At 64.5% G+C, this 15,342-nt stretch overlaps 1 protein-coding gene across 3 annotated transcripts in view; it reads left to right on the plus strand.

Annotated features, from left to right (window-relative positions):
- The window catches only part of PLEKHA6 (pleckstrin homology domain containing A6), a 50,551-nt gene extending 36,341 nt beyond the window's left edge, over nt 1–14,210 (plus strand). The window contains exons 9-28 of one of the 3 annotated variants that reach the window (XM_086476585.1): nt 395–570; nt 804–1,292; nt 1,635–2,145; nt 2,597–2,683; nt 3,524–3,577; nt 5,818–5,898; nt 7,414–7,482; nt 7,908–7,988; nt 8,247–8,396; nt 8,873–8,968; nt 9,414–9,525; nt 9,664–9,803; nt 10,200–10,349; nt 11,707–11,833; nt 11,967–12,076; nt 12,333–12,515; nt 12,694–12,858; nt 13,090–13,223; nt 13,354–13,496; nt 14,095–14,210. In XM_086476585.1, the coding sequence (XP_086332711.1) occupies nt 395–570; nt 804–1,292; nt 1,635–2,145; nt 2,597–2,683; nt 3,524–3,577; nt 5,818–5,898; nt 7,414–7,482; nt 7,908–7,988; nt 8,247–8,396; nt 8,873–8,968; nt 9,414–9,525; nt 9,664–9,803; nt 10,200–10,349; nt 11,707–11,833; nt 11,967–12,076; nt 12,333–12,515; nt 12,694–12,858; nt 13,090–13,223; nt 13,354–13,496; nt 14,095–14,210 (3,174 nt within the window). Of the gene's footprint in view, nt 1–394; nt 592–803; nt 1,293–1,634; nt 2,146–2,596; nt 2,684–3,523; nt 3,578–5,817; nt 5,899–7,413; nt 7,483–7,907; nt 7,989–8,246; nt 8,397–8,872; nt 8,969–9,413; nt 9,526–9,663; nt 9,804–10,199; nt 10,350–11,706; nt 11,834–11,966; nt 12,077–12,332; nt 12,516–12,693; nt 12,859–13,089; nt 13,224–13,353; nt 13,497–14,094 lie in introns of all 3 variants that reach the window. The other 2 variants (XM_086476586.1, XM_086476587.1) reach the window with 2 other exon arrangements.
- Nucleotides 14,211–15,342: the final 1,132 nt, after the last annotated feature.

The raw sequence follows: 15,342 nt of genomic DNA on the forward strand, positions 1-15,342 counted from the left end.
CTGCCGCTCTCGCTGGGACGTGGACCCTTGGCCAGCCCTGTGCACCCCACGGGGACCTGCTTGATGCTGGGGTGCAGCGACCTCTGCACCAGGGTGCTGCTCCTCTGGTGGGGGGCCCTGGGGAGGGCTGATCCCCAGCATCACTGGGAGGGACCATGAGGGACTCGTGACCCTAGGGGATCCCCTGTGAGGGGACAAGGGCTGGCACTGGCTCTGCCTGCAGAGCCTTCCTCCTGCTCGGTGCTGCCGGAGATGTACCTGGCCACGAGGCTCGGGCAGGGAGGGGAAGGACTCGCGCCTGGCTTCTCCTGCGGTGGCAGGACCTCGTGCCGGGGTGGAAACGGAGCTCTCACCCTCCTGTCTGTCTCTCTCCCACTTCTGTGCCTCCCTGCAGGTGACGGTGTGCTGGATGGAGGAGATGCCGGCGAGTAACGAGCAGTCCCTGTCTCCTCAGGCCGAGCACGCTGGCATCCGGACCTACTTCTTCAGCGCCGAGAACACGGAGGAGCAGGAGTCCTGGATCCAAGCCATGGGCGAAGCCGCCCGGGTGCAGATCCCTCCGACGCAGAGGTCAGCACCCACCGTCTCCCCGTGCCACCCCTCTCCCCTGGTCTCTTGGAGGTGGGGCAGAGGAGCTGTGTGTTGTGGCCAGGGACCTTCTGGGAGCGTGAGGGTCCCTCTGGAGAACGGAGTTGAGGGAGCATTGGCCCCAAAAGGCTGAGGGAGGGCCAGGGCATTACCAGCCACCCGAGGGGCATTGCGAAGGGAAGGTAACCCTCTCTTCTGTCTCGGCACCCCCCCAGGCACGAGAAGCCAGACTCTGAGAACATCCCCCCCAGCAAACACCACCACCACCACTGCAACGCCGCCCACCGTGAGCACCCCAAAGCTGACCCCGACGCCAAGACCCGAGGGGAAGGCGACGGCCGGGGCTCGGAGAAGATCGAGAGGAAGTCGGAGAGGACAGAGAGCAAGAAGGAGCCCTTGGCCAAAGCCAACGGTATCACTGGGCAGGAGATGCCCTCGGAGCCCGGCAGCCCTTACCCCGAGGGTCCCCGGGTACCAGGGAGCGTGGAGCGGCCACCCCAGCCCAACGGCTGGCCGTACTCCTCGCCCAGCCGCCCCGGCAGCACCGCGTACCCCCCGCCCGATGGGGAGAGCGTGACCCACCGCCGGGGCTTCGTCCCCCGCACCAACCCCGAGAAGATCGCGCAGCGCAAGAGCTCGATGACGCAGCTGCAGCAGTGGGTGAACTCGCGCCGGGGGGCCGTGCCCCCCGAGGAGCTGCGGAGGTGAGGGCTGCGGGGGGGGGGGGGGGGGGGCGCGCTGCTGGGGGACCAAAGCGGGGTTCTGCTTCTTTTCTCCAGGGCTGCCCTTCAAGTGATGCTCTGGGAATGTTTTTCCCCTTCCTATCTGCTTTCTCCCCTCCTGGGGTCGGAAAATCTCCTTTCTGGGCTGCGCCCATGCGCCAGCTCTGAGCTGTGCGTGGGACGTCCCAAAAAGCCGAGCAGGGTGGATTTTGGAGGGGAGGCCACCATGGGGTCCCTGGGAGGAGGGTTGCCAGCTTTGGGAAGAAGGCTGCCTCACCACTAGCCTGGCTCTCACAGCTCTCTTTCCCCCCCCGCCTTCTCCAGCCCCACCAGATTTTACCCCGTGTCTCGCCGGGTGCCCGACTACTATTCCCCCTACTCGCCCCAGTACCCCGAGGACTACCAGTACTACCCACCCGGGGTGCGCCCCGACAGCATCTGCTCCATGCCCGCCTACGAGCGGGTGAGCCCGCCCTGGGCGCTGGAGGACAAGCGGCATTCCTTCCGCAACGGGGGTACCTACCAGCTCCACGACTGGAAGGAGCACCCCAGTTTTGGCCGGCAAGACGTCCCGCTCTGGCTGCCTGCTCCTGGGAGGCAGCCGACCTACTTGGACGAGGTGGATGCAGCCTCGGGCTCTCTGCGACGGATGTCACTGCAGCCCCGCTCCCGCTCCGTGCCCCGCTCGCCCAGCCAGGGCTCCTACAGCCAGCCGCGGGTGTACTCCCCGGTCCGCTCGCCCAGCGCCCGCTTCGAGCGGCTGCCGCCCCGGGGAGAGGAGATTTACGCCGACCCTGCCACCTTCATGATGAGGCGATCCATCAGTTCTCCAAAGGTAAATGCCCCTCGGCGCTCGGCGTGCTCAGGGTTGGAGGGGCACCCTCGCCAGGGACGTCAGGGCAGGGATGCTGCAGCACAGCTTGTCCCCTCCGCATGCACAGCCTGGCCTCAAAATGCCTCCAAGTCCGTGGCTTGCAGAAGCTGATGGCTTTAGGTCCCCCCTTGCTGTCCTGCAAAACTGCCCAGGTTGCGGTTGTTCCCTCCTGGCTGCTGCTGCGCTGCTGCAAGCCTGGAGAAATGGGGCAGGAGGGGATGGGATGGGAGCCTGGGGGTCCTCAGGGCCACCACGAGTGATGTGCTCCTGAGCAGGGAGCCCTGGTGTCCCTGTCTCGCTGCTGCGTGCCCCAAAGCGGGGCTGGGGTCTGCCCTTGCATGTCTTTTCTGGCCTCTCGCACACCTCTCATGTGTCTCTGGTTTTGGGGCGGGGGGCACTCCTCTCTTCTCAGTATGACTATCTGGGTGACAGACGGCCCGTCCCTGCGGGAATGTATCCGTACCACTACCCGGCATCCCCCACCGTCCATGACAAAATGGTATGTACGCTGATGGCACCGGGGGGGGGGGTGAGCCCCGGCAGACCGGGGTGCGCAGAGTCCCCCGGGGAGGTGGGCCAGCGCGGGGGGCTCCGTGCTCAGACAGCCGAGGAGGAACCGCTCCGCTCCAGGGGCAGCTTTGTGGGTCAGAGCTGGGATGCTCTGGGGCAGGTCAGGACCACAGGTCCTTTTACTGGTGTCTCTGGTCCCTCCCGGCCATACCAGAAGGAAATCCTTGTGGAAAGGCCCCCGGTCCCTCCCCTGGTCGAGGGGACAGTGGGACACCCTCGGACCCCGCCGTAAGCCCTGCGATGCTGGGCTGGGCTCGTCACCCCCAGGGTGGTCCCTGGCTGAGGCTGGCGTGCACCCTGCACCTCTCCCCCTCTTGCTTCCTCACATCTGGCTACAGCTGCTGCTTCATCCTGCGTCGTGTTTCCCCTCGGAGCGCTGAGGGGCTGGAGCTGGAGGGGTTAGACCAGGAGGTCCCCCCCCTGCAGAGCACGGTCCCCAAACTGTGGGGCAGGCCTGGCCATTGGAGGAAGGAGAAGCACGAGTTACCATAAGCCACCCATGCTGCCATCCATCCTCGCTAGCCGGAGACGCAGGGAAAGGGCCGTGCCTCTTCTGAGGCACCGGTAGCCGGGAGGGAGAGCCGGGAGGAGAGCGGATCTCCCGCAGGACACATCCACGGCAGCTCTCCCAGCTCTGTGCCAGGGAGGTGCCTCGCTTCCCCGGCTGAGAGGGCTTCACATTTCCGTAGCCTTCACCTAACCGCTTTGCTTCTTCTTTTATATGTTTTGTGTGTTCGTTTCTTGCCGCATGCCTGCTGGCTCCTGGTAGGATGAACTTTTAGACCTTCAGTTGCAAAGAAACCTAGAGTATTTGGACCAGCAGGTAGGCAGAGCTGGCTGCAAGCCTCACGCTGCTTACATCCCCGTGTGCCCTGTCCCCAGCGGCATCCTCTTCCCTCCCAGCGCAGCATCTCTTCCTCTAACAGCCATCCTCACCCTTCTTGGCATTCAAGCAGCACGAGTTGTCTTTGGTTTGCTTCTTCCATCCCTCCCGTCCGTAGGGTCCCTCATTGCTTGGCAGAAAAATCCCCCTGACAGTGCCTTCTGTGTGGTGGGCTGGAGCCGGTGGCGGGGGGGGGGGCGTCCTGGAGGGGAGCTGGGGCAGCTTCCCATGTACCTGGGGCCTCGGGGAGCTGCCCCTGGGGTGCAGGGGAGGCAGCCGGCTCCAAAACCCTCCCCAGGTCGGTCTACACCGTGCTGGCTCGGGGTGGTGCACGGTGCCAGCGTGGCCACGCTGGATGGCATGTCCCCACACCCAGCAGTGGTGCGAGCTGGGCTCCTGCAGGGGTCCCTGGGCTGGTACCCCGATGTGGGGGGGGGTGACTGGGCAAGCCATGGGGAGCTGGATGGGTGCGAGGTGGTTTTGGTGACACGCTGGCCCTGTTCCTCCTGGAAGGCGAGAGGCTTGGTGCAGGGTGGGCGTGAGGCGCCTGCCGGGACCAATACCAAAGGAGCAACTCTCAGGTTTTTGCATGCCAGGGGGGTGTTTGGAGGAAAGCTGTGATCTGACTTCATCCCAGGAGAGGGGTGGGGGCAATCTGGCTGCGAGAGACACCCCGGGACTGGTGGGGTGGGAACTGCAGTCACTGGCTGAAGTCCAAGCTGGAGACAGGAGCTGTTGGCCGGTGCCGTGGCCCAGGCGCTCGCCTGCAAAAGCCAGGCTTGCACTAAGGGAGCTGCTCCAGAGACAATCTCATTAGTCTGCAAATCTCCATCGGTGCAGTAATCGCCAAGATCTGTGTCTGCCTTGGAGCAGAGCCAAGGACAGGCAGGAGCACTCGCTGCAATAAAAGCTCTCTGGATTATTTCACAGCCATCGGCAGCAACGCTCGCTCTCCGAGGCTCTTTAAAACACTCCCTAAAAAGGCTTTGCGTCTCCTCCTCCTCTCCTGCTGACCTCTGGAGACGCTAATTTGGAGTGACGCTGTCAAGTATCTCTTTTTCAAACGGCTTGCTCCTTCATTTTCTCTCTCCTTGCTTGTCCAGTCGCAGGGATGGCTCCCTCAGCTGCACCCCACCTTGCTGACCTGCCCTCCCGGGTCAGCGTTTGGTCCCTGCTTTGTGCTTAAATTGCCATCACCCCTTGGACCTCGAGGGCCCTGGGTGCGGGGTGCAAGGAGCTTCCCGTGCATCGTCCGCTCTGGGCTGCGGGCTCCTGCCGTCCTTCTGCAGGCAAAGGCAGCGGTGATTCGAGCGGCTCCGCCACGCAGCACTGAGGGACCCTGCGGCCAGCGCTGGCTGCGTGCCCTGGCTGCAATGCACCGAGAGCCCCAAAACGCTCTGGGGTGCAGGGCTGTGAACGGACCCCGGGGCTGGGGTCTGTCCCGCTCCTCTGGACGGGCTGGGTGGAGTGCGGGAGGGCTCGGCACAGCTCAGGGCAGCGCTGCCGGCCGGCCGCGGCTCAGGGGAGGTACCGGCATGCCGAACACCTTCGCATCCTTGCCCTGGCCGGCAGCGCGGCCGCGATGTGCCGTCTCGCCGGGAGCACCCCCTTGCCACCCAGCTCCGCTGCTGGAGGCTGCTGGACTGGAGAGGGGGACGCTGCTGTCCCCAACGCCAGGCTTCAATCACCTTCCCCTGTGCCCGGAGATCGTCTGCGCCTTGAGCGGGGCCACCCCGGCCCTGGCTCTGCCACAAGGGCAGGGCGCCGAGCCATTTGTCAGGGGCCCCTCTGTCTGTCTGCTGGGACCACACTGTGTGCTGCAGCCGTGGGCATCTCTGTGCGAGCTTGTGTCTGTGTGTGCAGTTTGCTGCCGCCCAGCTCGGAGCTGGTTTTATCTGTGTTTTTCCCCTCAACAAAGGTTTCGGGGCGTGCAACCAGCCCAGGACGCTCTTGAGTGCGCAAAACGGAGCAGCAGCCCCCCCCGGGGCAGCCGTCCCCATGTGGCTCGAGCCTCTGGGACATCTCTTGGAGGTGGCATCTTCAAGCCCGATGCCACCTCCCCCCCCCCCCCCCGAGGGCTCCTGGACTGAGCCACCTCGCTGCTCCGACGGCACCCGAGCACCGCAGCACGCGAGCACGTCTCCGCTGACTCCTGAACTTTCCTTCCCTGTCTGCCGCAGATGAGCGAGAGCGAAACCCTGATCAGTATGGTGAACAGGATGGTGGAGACCTCCTCCCCTAGGGCTCAGCTCTACATGCAAGTAAGCCTCCGGCCGCCGGGCCGTGCATGGCTCGTGCATGGTAGCCACGCCAGCCGCCCCACGCTCCATCGCTGAGGTCACCTCCTGCCATTTCCACTCATGCAGGCTCCAGCATCCATGCAGCTCCGGCACATCACGCTCTCGGGGACCTGCTAGTCCATCACAGGCTTCGCTAATCCATCCATGAGCCATTAAAACCCGGTAAATCCTTGTGCTGAGAGCACAAGGTGGGGACGCAGCGGTCCTGAACTCTCGTCCTCGTTTGGGCTGGATGCGGGTGTTTTTCTCGCCCTGTGTTTGCCGTTGCGTGTTGATGAGGCGCGGAGAAGGTGTGGGACGGCTCAAAGACAGGGATCCAGCCCAAAGGCGCTTAAACCAAAGCGATAACTCCTGTAACAGGGAGACAAAACAGCCCCTTGAGGCTCTGGCTCATTCTGTTCCCCAGCCCAGAGAGGGCTGCCAAAGCATCGGGATGTCCCTGCTGATGTTGGGCCGCAGCTCCAAGCGCAGGCAGGTCCCATCCCCTGGGAACGTGTCTCCGGGTCACTGCGACCCGCAGCCCATCGTGCTGCCAGCCCCGGGCAGAGGGGCCGTGGAGCCCTGCCACGCTGCCCAGGGCATCTCCTGGCTGTGTGAGCCTGCAGCGGCCGGGCCATCGCTGTGGTTTTCCGACGAGGGGAAGGTGCCTGTTTCCATCTGCTGTGCGCAGGGAGCTGGAACGTGCTGGAGGGCGAAGCTGGAGCCGCTGAGATGCTCTCACTGGCCCAGCTCCCTGCCTGGAGGCAGCAGCATTCCCATCCTCCGGGCTCTGCCTCCAGCAGTGCTGGGCATTTCCCAGGTTCAGCTCTATTTGCATCGGTCTATAGTTTGAAACGTCTCTAAAGTAGCGTCTTGCTTTCTAGCAATAATGATCCCCTTCTTCCTATCTGACGCCTTTCATCTGGAGATCTCGGAGGCATTTAATTGTTGAGGTCCCATTAGTAATTTAGATTTCCAGGAAAGGAAAATGACTCACAGAGAAGCCGGATGGTAAACAGGCCCTGATGCAGCTGCTGATTTGTAGGTGTTTCCACTCTGCTAAGTGGGATTACAGCTTAATCTTTCTGCCTTTGTCTCCCTGCCTGTGAAATGGTGGCAGTTCAGGCAGTTCACGAGGCATCTCTTTAACTCAGCTCTTGGCATCCTGTGGCAAAGTTGTCTCTGGCTAATTCCTGTGGCTCACCCAGCCTGATGGGCACCAGGGCTGGGAACCGGGAGGGAGGTTGTGCCTTCATCTGAGCCACCGGGCAGGGCCAGGACGAGAGCTCCAGCACCGACATCCCACTGCCTGCAGCGCCCGCTGCCTCCCGACCGATGCCAGCATCTGCCTGGCCGTGCTGGCTGTGGGGAGCACCCGTCGCCTCCGGAGTCTTGGCTCTCACCTCTCGCTCGTGGTGTTGGGGAAGAGGGTCTGGGAGCTGCCTCACCTTCCCCAGGGGCTCCCAGAGCCAGGCTTACCCCACGCTTTCCTTCCAGGTGACACCTTTCCCGGATGCCTACAGGGAGACGCTGCACGCCTACAAGATAAGCGAGCAGGACACCGATGTAAGAGCAAAAGTCCGTACTGCGTGTCCCCCCTCTGCCCCACGCTGTTGTCCCTGTCCCTCGCAGCAGGTCTGCTATTCCCATCGAGCTCCCGGACAGCCAGGGTGGGACCTGGTGCTGCCCCAAGTGTGGTGTGTGCAGCCTGGGGACTAAATCCTCCGCCAAGCTTAGCTGCTTGGTCTTGCCCCATGTCCAGATTTGGCCTGTGTCACCCTGGCTGGGGCTGAAGTCCCCGCAGTGAAAGCAGAGGGCTGGAAACCCTCCCCAGGACCACGCGTCGTCCTACCAAACCAACCCCATGGGTCACGTCCCGGCTGCACCCCATCTCCTGGCTGAGCCTGGAGCCGTGTGCATGGGTGCACCCTGTGCACCCCATCGCTGAGCTCTCATCCTCTCCTCCCTTTCTCTTTTCCTCCCGGGGACAGAAGCTGCTGGGGAAGCTCTGTGAGCAGAACAAGGTGCTGCGGGAGCAGGAGAGGCTGGTGCAGCAGCTCCGAGCAGAGAAGGTACGTGGTGGGCAGCTCCACCGGCCACCCAGGGACAAACCTGGCTGCGTGGCAATGGCCGTGCCCCAGGCAACACCTTTGTGGCGAGGAGGTGACATGTCCTGCTCTCCTGGGGACAGCTTAGCGGGGACGTTTCTGAGCTGGGGGAGATGCCACAGTCCCAGGACTCCCCGTGTGCTAATGGCCTGTTAAGGGCAGGGACTAGCTCCTGCACCAGCCGGGCTCTCAAGGCTGAATCTCCCTCCTGTCCCCACCCAGGAGAGCCTGGAGAGTGCCCTGATGGGGACGCACCAGGAGCTGGAGATGTTCGGGAGCCAGCCCGCCTACCCAGAGAAGCTGCTGCACAAGAAGGAATCACTCCAGAACCAGCTCATCAATATCCGTGTGGAGCTGTCGCAGGCCAGCACGGTAACGGGCTGCCCCTCCGCTGTGGTCCCTGGCTGTGGGACTGTCTCCCCCACCCGCCGTGATCCCTTTTTTCCTTTCCTGTTAAAAAAAAACCAAAAACAAACCAGAAGGGAAATCCCCTCGGCTGGCTGGGATCCCAGACAAGCCGAAGTCCCTCACTGGGGACAAAGTGAATTAACCCTCGTGGTGCTGAGCTGGCACACGTGCCTGGAGCCGTCTCAGCTCCTGCTTCCACCTCTGGCTCCCCTGCGCTGCTGTGCCCGGTGTGCCATCGGCACCAGGAATTCTCACGGGCACAGCCTGGCTGGGGCACGGCAGAGTTGTTACCCCTCCTGCTGCTGCCATCCCCTCCCTGGTGTGGGTTGCGTTGGGTGCACCATCCTTGCGCTTTCCTGGGTGCTCCCATGCGGTGCTGCTTCCAGCCGGGGCAGAAACCTGCCGAAGAACCCCTGACCCACCCGCTTTTCCTCCCCCAGGCCTTGGCAAATAGCACCGCTGAGTATGAGAGCCTGGAGAGTGAGGTGTCAGCCATGCACGACGACCTCTGGGAGCAGCTGAACCTGGACATCCAGGTGAGTGGCACCAGCCCCAGCGTCCCCCTGCCACCCCCATGGAGGTGGATCCCCCCGGGGTTCCTTCAGCCCTCTGTTCCCCCCAAAAAGCTGATTTGCAAGTGGCTGCTCCACGCTCAAGCCCTCCATGTCCAGCTTTGGCCACAGGCAAGAGCAGAGGGGCTGAGGGACCGTGGGCACCTGGGTGCCATCGAGGGGCGCAGCCCAGTGTTCCCTGTGCTGCTGGGGCTCCGTCAGCTCCCCCCCAGCCTACAGCGGGTATCTGGGGGAGCAGAGAGATGGCTCTTGGCAGAAGACAAGCCATGGCCATGATGGCTCAGACCCCCCTGGGCTGCGTCCGCCTCAGCTGAACGCCCACGGGTCCCACGGCTCGGTTCGGGGCTGGGGTGCAGCAGGGCTGGCAGCAGCGGGAGCCCCCCCAACCGCTGCCTTTTCTCCCCTCCAGAATGAAATGCTCAACCGGCAGATCCAGAAGGAGATCTGGCGGATCCAGGATGTGATGGAGGGGCTGAGGAAGAACAACCCGTCCCGTGGCACGGACACTGCCAAGCACAGAGGTGAGCGGGCTCCGTCCCTGCCCTTGCACCGCAGCCTGGGACATCCCCGGTGCCTGTGCTGCCCTGATGCAGGCGGCAGCACCCCCTCGGGGAGATGGAGGCCCTGATGCACAAGCTTATTTCTGATTTTCTCTGCAGTGGCCATCGGCCCCTCGGGGACATACAGCTCCAACAGCCCTGCCAGCCCCCTGAGCTCGGCCAGCCTCACCAGCCCCCTCAGCCCCTTCTCCCTCGTCTCCGGCTCCCAGAGCTCGCCCACCAAGCCAGGACCTGGCGAGGTGAGTGAGCTGGGGCGTCTCTAGTCCACGTGAAGTTTAGGGTGGAATCTGGGGACTCCCCAACCCTGCCTTGGCTGCACAGAGGCGATGCCAATGTCTCCTTGGGGCTGCCAGCCCTGAGCTCGGGAGCTCCTCACCCCCAAGCCCTGCCTGGTCCTGCTGCCCTGGAGATGTGTAGCAGCGAGGGCAGCACGGGAGGTGGGAAGCACTGTCCCCCTCTCTGCGTGGGGACACAGAGACCAGGGAGCCCTGGGGAGCGGCGGCCGGCTGCTCTCCCTCCTCCTGTCCTCGGCTCGACTCTTCCACTGTGTGTTGCCTTGATCTTTTTCTAACTCTCTCTTCCTTCCCGGCTCTCAGTGTCTCTGCTCTCACGCCTCACGCTCCTCTCCACCCCAGGAACCAGGCCCGCCTCGACCTCCCCTCCCCAAGTCCTACGTACCCCTGGAGTCTCCTCCGACCGTTCCTCCGCTCCCCGGCGAGAGCCGCCTCTGGCCGTACCCCACCTCCCCTTCCTGGCAGCAAGGCGGCGAGGCGAAGAGGGGACAGGTACCGAAACCTCTCCAGAGCAGCCCCGCAGCAGCGGCCCCCGCCTCTTCCTCCCCGAGACATCGGCTTGGCAAGGGCTGGGATGAGGCAGGCGATGGGGTTGCCCACCCTCTGCCCTGGCAGGGGGGGACAGGGACAGCGTAGAGGTGGCACTTGGCTAGGGGCCAGCAGCGTGTGGCTCGTGCCTGCCCTCTCCAAGGGGAGTAATGGGCAGTGTCCCTTACAGCAGCCTCTCAGTGGCCTCCCTGTCCCCACCAGGTCCCCTGTACCCACACGCAGCACCCAGTGCTCTCACTCAGGACAGGGACTGGCTCCTCCTGGGCAGTCCCTCAAGCTGCTGCAGCCCCCCCCCGGTATCAGCCCCTCTGCTTTCCTCTGTCCTCGCCTCTCTCGCTGTCCTTCTGCGGCACCGCTCCCCGCCACGCAATACTGGCAAGCTCTGCTGATGGGGGGGGACGGCTCCCAACTCCTGCCCACCCAGGGCAAACCCAGATTTGGGAATTCCTTGTGATGCCTCGGCTGTGCTCCCACCGGGGGGAAGGGACACCAGGAGACACGGGTGTCCTTGCCACCGGGGGGGTCACGATGTGTGCACGCAGGGGCTGGCACGGCAAAGCAGCGGCCAGTGCTGAGGTGGGAAGGGTTACGGACCCCACTGCAAGCACAAGTGGCACCTCCAGCAGCCACGCAGCTGCCGGGTAGCACAGTCGTGGCTGCGTGCTGCTCCACGGGGTGGAAGGGGTGTCAGGATGTGTCGCCTCCATGTAGAGGATGGTTGAAGGGGGACACGCTGGGCTCCTTGGCCCGTTGCCGTACCACTCCGTCACATCAGCGCTGGTGCACGGGCTCTGGACAGGCCATTCCAGTGAGATGCAAGAGGGGAAAGACCCCCAAAATGGCCCTTTGCTCGCTCTCTGCTGCTGCACGGTGCCTGTCCCAGCTTCGGCCCCTGTGGGACCCCATCTCCTCCCGTGGGCACGGGATCTTGCTGGAGCTCAGCGCAGAGCCAGGGTCTGTCTGTCTGTCCTGGAGCTCACGGGTGCAGGATCATCACCCCCGCAGGAAGCTTTTCCCACGCAGCAGCCTGTCCTACGGGGACAGCGAACGGTGCCCAGCCCTGACAGCCCGGGGCATAGCAGGGGCAAGAGCTCCAGAGCCCTGTCAGCCCCTCTCCCCTCACGTTTGGGGTATGCTGGTACTGCCTGGCTGGTGTCTGTGTGTCTGTCCACTCCCAGGAGTGTGTCTGCAAGCTGTACGTCACCCCATGGCTGCGGAGAGCAGCCGGTCTGTCCCCAGGCAGAGCGCATGGTCCCCAGGCAGGACCGGGGCTCACCAGGCACCTGCTTCCCTCCCGCAGCCCAAGCCAAGCTTTGAGCAGAGCAAGAAAGAAGTGCAGCGACCAGGCCCCCCCGGACCCTCGGCCGAGGGGCTCCCGCAGAGCCGGCAGGAGCAGGAGGCAGAGAAGCAAGCGGCTCTCAACAAGGGTACGGCACCGGGGCCAGGGAGTCCCACTCCAGTGGGCTCCCTGTGCTTGCCAGGGGCACACGGCGCCTTGCTGGGGACCCTGCCCTTGGTCCCCGGGGGTGGTTCAGCCGGGTGTTTCGGTTTGCTTCGTAGTGGGCATCGTGCCCCCCAGGACCAAGTCTCCAGCAGAGGAGGAGGCGGTGCCTGCAGCCGGCGTGCCAAGGAGAAGCACCGGCGGCATGGCCAACGGGCTCGGCTCTCGGGTAGGGCTTGCAGCGAGGGGCTGGGGGCTGGGCTAGCAAAGCGGGGGCTGGGGCAGCCCCTAGGGGAGCCCATCCCTGGATGGCTCCACATGTCAGCATCCAGCTCCTTGGGACCCAGCGGGCTATTTCAGCGCCTTCCCCGCACGCCGGGAACGGGTTGAGCAGCCCCGTTCCAGAGGGTTGTGGCCCTGGGTGGATGGGGCTGGACCCTGCTGCAGGCAGGGGGTGCGTGACCGTGGGGCTGGGCTCTCCCCAGGAGAGACCGAAGAGCGCGGTGTTCGCCAACGAGACGAAGGTGAAGATGAGCGTGGAGGAGCAGATCGACCGCATGAAGCGCCACCAGAGCGGCTCGATGAAGGAGAAGCGGCGCAGCCTGCAGCTCCCCGGCAGCCAGCAGCCCGAGACCCCCAGCACCAAGGCACCCACCTCCTACAAGGTGGTGAGTCCCTGCACCGGCTGCGGGGCTGGGGCGAACCTGCCTTTGCTTTGCAGAGTGCCTGAGGTCCCTGATGGAGCAGAGGGGACACTGGGGGCTGGGGAAGGGGCTGGGGGCTGGGTCAGGCGACGTTGTGCCATCCCAAGGGGGGGGAGTTCAACAGAGTTGGGGTCCCTTGCAGGTGCGCCGGCACCGCAGCATCCATGAGGTGGACATCTCCGACCTGGAGGCAGCGCTGCGCTCCGACGACCCCAGCAAGGTCTACGAGACGCCGCAGGAGGAGATCGCCCGGCTGCGCAAGATGGAGCTGGAGCCGCAGCACTACGACGTGGACATCAACAAGGAGGTGAGGAGGGACTTCTCCTGGGACAGCCTGGGCACGGGGCATCCCTCCCTCCACATCCTGCACCAGGGGGAGGGCAATCCATCCTCCTGCATCGGTCAGGATCCTGCAGCCACTGCCTGTGCCCGGCCATGGGCTTCCCTTGCTCAGGCGGGTGTTGGGGGCAAGTGGGTGCCTAAGTGGGGATGGGTCCCCAGTGCTGGTGCTCAGCTCAGCTTTTGCCTCTGTGCCCAGCTCTCCACTCCAGACAAAGTCCTCATCCCTGAGCGATACGTTGAACTGGAGCCCGATACGCCACTCAGCCCCGAGGAGATGAAGGAGAAGCAGAAGAAGGTGGAACGGATCAAGACCCTCATTGCCAAATCCAGGTGAGGCTGCGGTGCCCACGCCAACACCAGCCATCCTGGGGTGCACCCCTCCCCCTGTCTGCACCCCTTCCCTGTGGGGTCTGTCCCGTCGAGGCCAGGCCTGGGTGCTGATGCCGGGTGCTCTGCGCAGCCTGCAGAATGTCATCCCCCTGGGCGAGGGGGAGGTGGACACCCCCCAGGACCCCGAGACCCAGCTGCAGGAGCAAGAGAAGAGGATCGAGATCTCGTGTGCGCTGGCTGCCGAAGCCTCCCGCCGGGGCCGCATGCTCTCGGGTAAGGCATGGGGGGTGGGCACGGAGGGTCGGAGCCTGCCAGCCCTGCGGGAGAGCGGACGGCAGGTAGTGTGAGCGGGCAGGAGGGGTGAGGGCAGGATAAACCAGGTGGGTGGGATGCAGGACTGGTTGATGGGGCGGACAGGCAGCAAGAGCAAGGGGCCAATATGGGCAGGAGAGTGGGATGCATCAGTCTTGGGGCAGGGCATCCCTGTGCAGCGGGAGAGCCAGCCTGGTGATGCCGGCAGCTGCCAGGACCCTGCCCGCGGTGCCCAGAGCTGCCGTCCCCTGCGGCAGCGTTGAGCATCGTGGGATGGAGCCGCCGCTTCGGCCGGGCCCAGGTTTCGGCACGCGGTCGGCACGCCGTGCCTTGTCCATGAGGAGAGCTGCGGGGAGCTCACGTGTGCGCGCGCCGCGGCCGGGCGCCGCTGTGGCTGTTTCGTCCTGACCACGCTTACTTCGTCCCCTTCCTTCCTTCCTTCTTCCTTCCTTCCTTCCTCTCCGTTTCTTCCCCTCTGCTAACCGCTCGCTGGGTCGCCTCCTCCCCCCTCGCCGGCAGCTTGTGTTCTTCACGCCCTTCTCCCATTTCTTGTTTCCAGCTCAATGCGCTACCCCAAGCCCTCCCACCTCCCCAGCCTCCCCGACTCCACCGACCAACCCCCTCTCGTCTGAAACATCCCGGGTCGCCGACAACAGCCATTTTATGCGTGTCTGAGCCATGAAGTAAGCACTTCTTCTCTCCTACTTCATCCCATCCTCTCTCCATCCTGGGGGGCCCGGGCGGGGGGTGCCTCTTCTGCGCCCGGCATCCATCCATCGCTGCTTGCTCCAGCTAACGTCTCCCGAGCCACGTCAGCCTCGTCTCCTCCCATGGACCAAGCGCAAGTGTCCTCCAAGGCAAAGCCCCCAGGCTGGCTCAGCCAGGGACGCCAGCATGAGCAGGGAGGGGGTGGGCTTCAGGCCAGGCTCTGGGGGATGCCTGCCCTGGCACCTCTGCGTTGGTGGCTGCAAACTCGGGGGGGACGCAGCGTCCCCCTGCTTGGTTGGAGATTCCTCCACAGGGAGCTGGGGTCATAGAGTCAAATCTGTGCTAGGTTTTCCACTGAGCACGGCAGGAGAGGGGGCTGTGGGGTGGGCACAGGGGCTGCCCCACCACCGGCTGCCCCACATGTAGCTCAGCCCTGCTCTCCTCTCCCTCCAGCTCAAGCCCTGGCTGCTGCTGGCTCCATCAAATTCCATGGGGCCACGTTTTAGCGCCCCGACATGACACCGAACCTCTCGCCATCGTTTTCGGTTCTTCCGGACCCCCTTCCCCCCCGCCGACGGCGAGACCACCCGGCATGGCCGAGCGGGGAGATGCAGCTGCTCTGCCCTATCCCAGAGGAGACGTGCAGGCGCAGGGAGGTTGTCCACTGGATCGTGGTCCCCGAGGAGCCCCCCCCGGCTGCCAGCTGGCGTGGGGACAGATCTGCAGTGTCCTGAGCATCAGGCCTGCATGGACGGCCGGGCAGGGGCGTCTGCAGCAGCAGCCACTGGCACAGCGGCCGTCTCCCTGCTGGAGCAGCCCTGGGGGAGCGTAGGACCCCCCGGGCTGATGTGTTGGTCTCCCAAAGGTCTGCAAAGGGGCTCTTCTGGGTGGAGCCCAGCCATTCCCCACCATGGATGGTGCTTCCACCTTACACTGGACCTGGATGCTCCGTCTTTGCTCCTCGGGTGCCTCTTCCCCTCCCTGAGCCCTCAACGTGCTTTTAGCATCCGTCTGGCTGGGGGTGGTCGCCGGCAGAGCCTGGCCTGTCCCGTCGCTCCTCGTGCTGGTGGCTCAGCAAGAGGAAGAAGGAGCTGTGTTG

The sequence above is a fragment of the Leptosomus discolor genome, chromosome 21, assembly GCF_034619465.1.
Source record: "Leptosomus discolor isolate bLepDis1 chromosome 21, bLepDis1.hap2, whole genome shotgun sequence".
Lineage (NCBI taxonomy): Eukaryota > Metazoa > Chordata > Aves > Leptosomiformes > Leptosomidae > Leptosomus > Leptosomus discolor.